The sequence below is a fragment of the Mytilus trossulus genome, chromosome 14, assembly GCF_036588685.1.
Source record: "Mytilus trossulus isolate FHL-02 chromosome 14, PNRI_Mtr1.1.1.hap1, whole genome shotgun sequence".
Lineage (NCBI taxonomy): Eukaryota > Metazoa > Mollusca > Bivalvia > Mytilida > Mytilidae > Mytilus > Mytilus trossulus.
Window position 1 is genome coordinate 33075800 of NC_086386.1, and position 6395 is coordinate 33082194.

General features: G+C 32.7%; 1 protein-coding gene across 1 annotated transcript; it reads left to right on the forward strand.

The window, feature by feature from the left end:
- The first annotated feature begins 253 nt into the window (after nucleotides 1-253).
- On the forward strand, nucleotides 254-5477 carry LOC134697681 (uncharacterized). The gene is made up of 2 exons (XM_063559963.1): nucleotides 254-884; nucleotides 3451-5477. Exons 1-2 carry the CDS (start codon nucleotides 254-256, stop codon nucleotides 5475-5477), a joined length of 2658 nt encoding a protein of 885 aa, XP_063416033.1.
- Nucleotides 5478-6395: the final 918 nt, after the last annotated feature.

Below are 6395 nucleotides of genomic sequence, written 5' to 3' on the forward strand. Positions count from 1 at the left end.
ACATCATTTGCACAATTCCCTCGATTTTGCTTGCTAATATCTTCCACTATAATCATCATTTTCCTCAACATGAACTTTACTTTACAATGTTGTCCAATCCTTTTAAGTATGCATTTATTTTGTAAATGAATGTTTTTCATTAGACAATTTAACAGCTTTTGCCTATTGATTGTATCTTACGTCTAAAATTACTTGTTGACTAATATAGATTTTTTCACTTTTTTTAGGTTGAAATATTTTACATTTTAAGAAGATGGCAACATTCGGTCGTTCAAAAAAACGTAGGTATCAAAGAAACAGAAATAAATTAACTTATGCTGCACAATATTTGATGCAAGAGATTTTACAAGAACTGCTGCATATTAAGGAACCTTGCCATATGATAGCTGATCATTTGAAAAATGATAGGAAGCTTTGGAGTCGTTTAACAAAAAACGAAAGGGACATCATTTTAAAGGCTTCTACAGATGGTTATTCAGATTTTGACGTATCTTTAATATATAAAGCACTGCGAAGTTTAAACATAATTCCTTATCCTACAAAGGGATGGGGACATGAAACAGATCCAGAAAGTTCTGAAACAACTGTTGGTGATGATATTGAACGAATACGACGATATAGGAATGTCATTGCTCATCCACGTGAAGGGAACTTTAAAGTAACAGACGAAGAATTGACCCAGTGGTTTTCTGCATTTAAAGATGTTGCCAAAAGAATGGAAATATATCTTGGCAAACGTAATGGTGATTTAACTAACAAATTCGATAATCTTGAAACCGATGAATTAAATGATGATATAAAGGACTCTTTTTTGAAAACGATCAAATGTTTGACGGATGAGGTTGATCAATTACGACAGTACATTGACAACGTTCATATAAGTGGTAAGTACGGTCTATTTCATAATAATTAAAAACAATTGATATTAGACAAGACCTCGCACGACCATCGCCAGTGAGTAAAATAACATACAGCAATGTAAGCTATACTAATCCCATAGTAAACAAAATATGACACAATCAAAAGAAATACAGTGACTTGACTGTTAGTGTTGCTCTCGAACTATTGCAAATCTTTCCAAAAAAATGTCCAAACTAAGCTTTCAAATAGTTTGCCTATCGAAAAGGATTGTTAGCATGCTTTATTTTACTTGCCTTTTCATGACTTGACTGTGGTTGTCTACAGCGGTATGTTAAAACTTCTTACCAGTTGTTTGGTTTTATCAAACAAATTGCAATTTGGTCAGAATTTTTGATAAATTGCAATAGGTGGAGAGCAACACTATCAGTTAAGTCACAGTAAGACTATTGAGTCGAACATAAACAATTGTGATTGATAATCCAATTGAAAATCACTTCTAAACAGGAACTTTGGACGGAACATATCAAATTGTGTTGAGTTTAACATATATATTTATAATTTCCCAACCCTAACGGATAAACATCTTGTACGAAAATAAATATAGAATGTACAAATCAGGTGAAAGGGCATGACTAAACAAATCGATCGGAGGCAAATCTTCAAAAACAAAATGACATAATTCACAAATACCGGTCTATGTCTAATTGCAGTTTCTAATGTCGAGTTGTTATTTTCATACTTAAACTTATACATTTTACATATAAGTACAATTATTTCCAAAATGAGACAAAAAGTAAAATCACAAAAAATGCTGAGCTCCAAGGAAAATTCAAAACTGAAAGTAATAAATCAAATAACAAAATCAAAAGCTCAAACACATGAAACGAATGGTTGTCATATTCTTGACCTTACCCTTCCGGAGCACCTGATATCACCCCTAGTTTTTGGTGGGGTTCGTTTTGCTTATTCTTTAGTTTTCTATGTTGTGTCATGTGTTCTATTGTTTGTCTGTTTGTCTTCTTTCAATTTAAGCCTGACGTTGTCAGCTTATTTTCGATCTATGAGTTTGACTGTCCGTCTGATATCTTTCGTCCCTCTTTTTGATCCTTATTTCACAACGTTAAACGGTAAAATGTATTCTTGTTTATCATTAGCCATATATCCACATTGACCTTTAATACACCATTTAGTGTGATTGTACCTCAAGTTTACTGTTTAGATGTGAAGTTTGACAATGCTATTTTGTAAACTATTATACAAAAAATTGCCTCCCTCTATCTTTTATAGTTATGATGATACAACTGTTCCTAAATCTATCATGTATCATGTAAATTCATAATTTAACTTCAATGTAAAAAAACGGAAGATGTGGTTCGATTCTCTACAAGTTCTTTATCAATGAAGTGTAGATATTTTAATTCTACAAATCTCGCCTAAATCTTCAACTGGTTTTGAACCTGAATCTTTTCATTTCATTTTTTATATTCGTCTTACTTTAGCATTATGTTCCGTTAACATTCTATTATATTTCCTACTAAAGTGTCCACTTAAAAGCTTGTCAAAATTTCCCGATGCAATAGAGTTCCGACATGCTTCATTGTGTCATGCACTACTTTTCTTATTTCCGTCGGTCTCTATTCCAACATTATTGTCATAAGATTTATAAAACGTTTAATCATAAAATATTTATAAAACGAATCTTCCCTGAATCATGAATTCAAATTAAATATAACTTTGTTGTTCACTGATTTTACTTGAGAAACTTGTTTAGAATGTGTCTGTCGACACGGCCTGCTGACCAACATGACGACCAAAGCTACAAATTAAAGATATTTAACCGCATCTGTAAATAAAATATGCTTCAAAGAACTTCAAAGCTTTAAATTTCAAGAAGAAACAACACTACATTCAAATCTGAATATATTGGAATATCGTTTGTAACGTTCATTTTCATTGGATAACGTCATCAATTCACAGTTGATGCTATGAAAATGTACGCTCAAGCGCAAACGACGCATGACAGTTTTAATATATAAGTTGACGCTGTTTTCATCAGTTTCATTCCAATGAATTCACACCAATACTTGTTTACTTCATTTGCAAATCACAAATTGATGCTATCGGAGCTTTACATATAATACAGTTCTATCCTCAGTTCTATTTAGAATGTATCGGCAACAGACAACTTGAAACGTCTGCACTTTTAAGAGCTTATGTGTATATGCATAAACAATCCGTACAATCTATATTAGTTTCCTTCAGGTAAAGCCACACGATAATATGTGACGGGGATATACCCCGTAAAACAGTTGAACGTTATAATCACGTTATCTGTTGATAAGAAATAGGAAGCTTCAAAACGATCAAAATAAGTTTTTTTTAAACTACCATATACATGTATTCAATAGAATTTTCCGATAAAGTGTGTCGTTCAAGATCGTTGAAACTTTGTATTTTTTAAAGGTACGAGCCAAACTAATTTTGATCAAGGTGTTTGCTCTCACCTAAATATATAACCGATTCGTCTCTAAAGCATTATACATGGGCGATCGCATTTAACAGTTTTTTGTTGCTTTTATATTTTGGCAGATTCGATGCTAGTTCAAATTGAGGAATGGGAAAAGGTCAATAAACAATTTGTACCTACAGACCTTTGTGCAAAATTACTTCTTACCTTACAAGAAAATAATGTAACGACTGTTTACGGAATTTCCGGAATTGGTAAATCAGCAACAATACATCATGTGGCGCTACTTTTGCGGGAACAAAATCAGTATGAAATCCTTCCTTGCCACAGTCCTGAAGATATAATAAACAAGTTTAAGAAAAATGAAAACCAAGTTTTTGTGTTTGATGATGTGTGTGGCAGATATTCGGCCATACAAAATGAAATTAACCTTTGGAAAAAGTATGAGCCCTTCCTAAAACGTATAATAAGAGAAAAGAACGTAAAAGTTATAACTTCGTGTCGCTTGCAGGTTTTTAAGGAAGAACAGTTTCAGCGAATAGGGTTTCTCAAGGAATGTTCAATCGAATTTTCGGATAATTTGATAACTCAAGATCAAAAACGGTCAATATCTGAAAAATATCTTGATGCTCATTTGATACCTGCTATTGAAAATGTCATTAACAAATGCGATTTCTTTCCTTTAATGTGTTCTTTGTATGAAAATCATATAGAAAAAGATATTGTTGACTTTTTTGAAAACCCGCTAGATATTTATATGTCTGAATTTGACAACATTAAAGAAGAACCTCAAAAACTGAAATATTTTACAATTGTATTAATTGTTATTTGCAACGGGGAACTGCGTTTTCCTTTAAAAGAAGACAGTGATTATAATTTAGTTCATATGGAGGTATATTTGCAGAATCTTTGTGAAGAGTGTGGTATTTTTAGTGGAACTTCTAAAACCGATATATTAATGCAAATGAATTCATTAGTAGGTACATTTTTAAAAATTGAACACTATTGCAACAAGGCTGGAAACGAGATGGTTATTTATCGACCGATTCATGCCAAACTATTTGACTATATGTGCTATCATTGTGGATTAAAACAAAATTTCCAAAATGTGATTATCAAATATGCTTGTAGTTCATTATTAAGTCAACGTACTTGTCTAGAATCATTACCGGGAACAGAGGAAACACCAATAGTGATCTGTCCTGAGAATGAAAAGGAGTTTTTTAATCGGATTATCAGGGATATTTTAGAAGTCTATTCAGAAGATGTACTCCGAAGTCCACAAATGAAATGTCTAGAGTACAGACAAAAACTGATTCGGTTTCTTACTTGTAAAGCGCAAATGATAAAAGATGCATTTAAAAATAAGCATACTAGAAGGAAAGTATTAGATAGAATTTTCTCTTCCAATTATCCTGATCTAATTGCAGCCGTAAGTGATATCCTGATGGACATAGAGGGTAATTTAATGTATAATTTAGATCTGGCTTATTGTACTGACAAACCTTCTTTATCAAGGTCCGCTAAAACAGCCTGTGTTATTAATACAGCATTTATTTCTGTTCAAAAACATTGCTATACGCCTCTGGTGTGTGCTTGTGTCAAAGGCCACGCTGAAATTGTTAGACTACTTATAGATTGCGGTGCTAGTGTTAACTCGAATACTTCATACAGGAAATGTTCTCCACTGATAGCGGCAATAATGGGAAACTTCTCCTCCATTGTCGACACAATTTTAAAGAATCGTGATATAGACGTTAATATAGCAGACAATAAACATGTAACCCCATTAATGGTGGCATGCAATAGTGGAAATTTCGAAATGGTTTGTTCCCTTGTACAGAAAGGAGCTAAACTGGATGTTATTGATAAATGCGGACAAACAGCTCTAATGTTTGCAAGTAGGCATGGATATTCTGATATCGTAGAATTTCTCTGTGAACAAAATGCAAACATTAACCTCAAAAGTAGAAAAAAATGGACAGCTTTGATGTTTGCATGTAAAGGAGGCCATACTCATATTGAAGGTACTTTGAGATTCAAAGAAGAAAACTCAATGAATAACACTGAGGATATTGCCAAACCTGAAAATACAGATTTACGCAGAGAGGAGGAAATTGAACTCTCAGAATTTGTTACGACGTTGTAAATTGAACTCTCAGATTTAGTTACGACGTTGTAAATTGTCATTTTCTGATCTCTGGTTTGTTTATGCAAAGCCTGGATATCAATAAAAATTCTATGAATAAACCAACATTTTGCACGGGTTGTCTTTTATGAGCTGTTTGAAACAGTACTTTTTTAAATGACAAAATTTAAGAATTTGAAATTAAAACTACATGTCAGAAGAGCATTAGTTAAGAAACAAAATACACAAAAGTCACACAAGAACGGAAATAAAAAAATTTCGTCTTTCACAGTAGTTTCAAAATTATTATAGAACAATAACATAATGGCATTATAATAGAACATAACATAATGGTGGGATGTTTATGAATACAGAGTCACGTCATATGAAACAAATAGTCACACGTATAAAGCACAACAAGAGTGACATTTATTAACCTCATTGACAGGATGTATTAGTACAGTACCAGGCCACGTCAAACGGATACATTGCATCACCGAAAACAGACCAAACAGTAAAAGTAAAATCAATGATAGAACAGAGACAAAAAAAAAAGAACATATATAACACGTTATTGAGGTGATAAACAACGTCATTACGCAGAATCTTTACACCAAGACCATTATGTATTTATCATTTGTTAAGTTGATACGGAATATTTATCAACAAGGTCTCGGTACCTTCTGATTAACTTTTTTTAGAACTTGGACGAGACGTCCTTTGACATACATCTGGTTCAGCAAATTTCTTATCAAACAATGATGACGTTTTACCAAGTCGTAGTCGAAGCTGCAAGCTCTTGAATGTAGCGGGTATTTGTTCATCATATTGCATGTTTGATTCGTATATTTTAAGATTCGATTAGGTTACAGGCATTCAGTTATTTCCAAGATTTAATCGTATGCGGGGTAAATTGATTTTTAGACAGGAAAATGACGT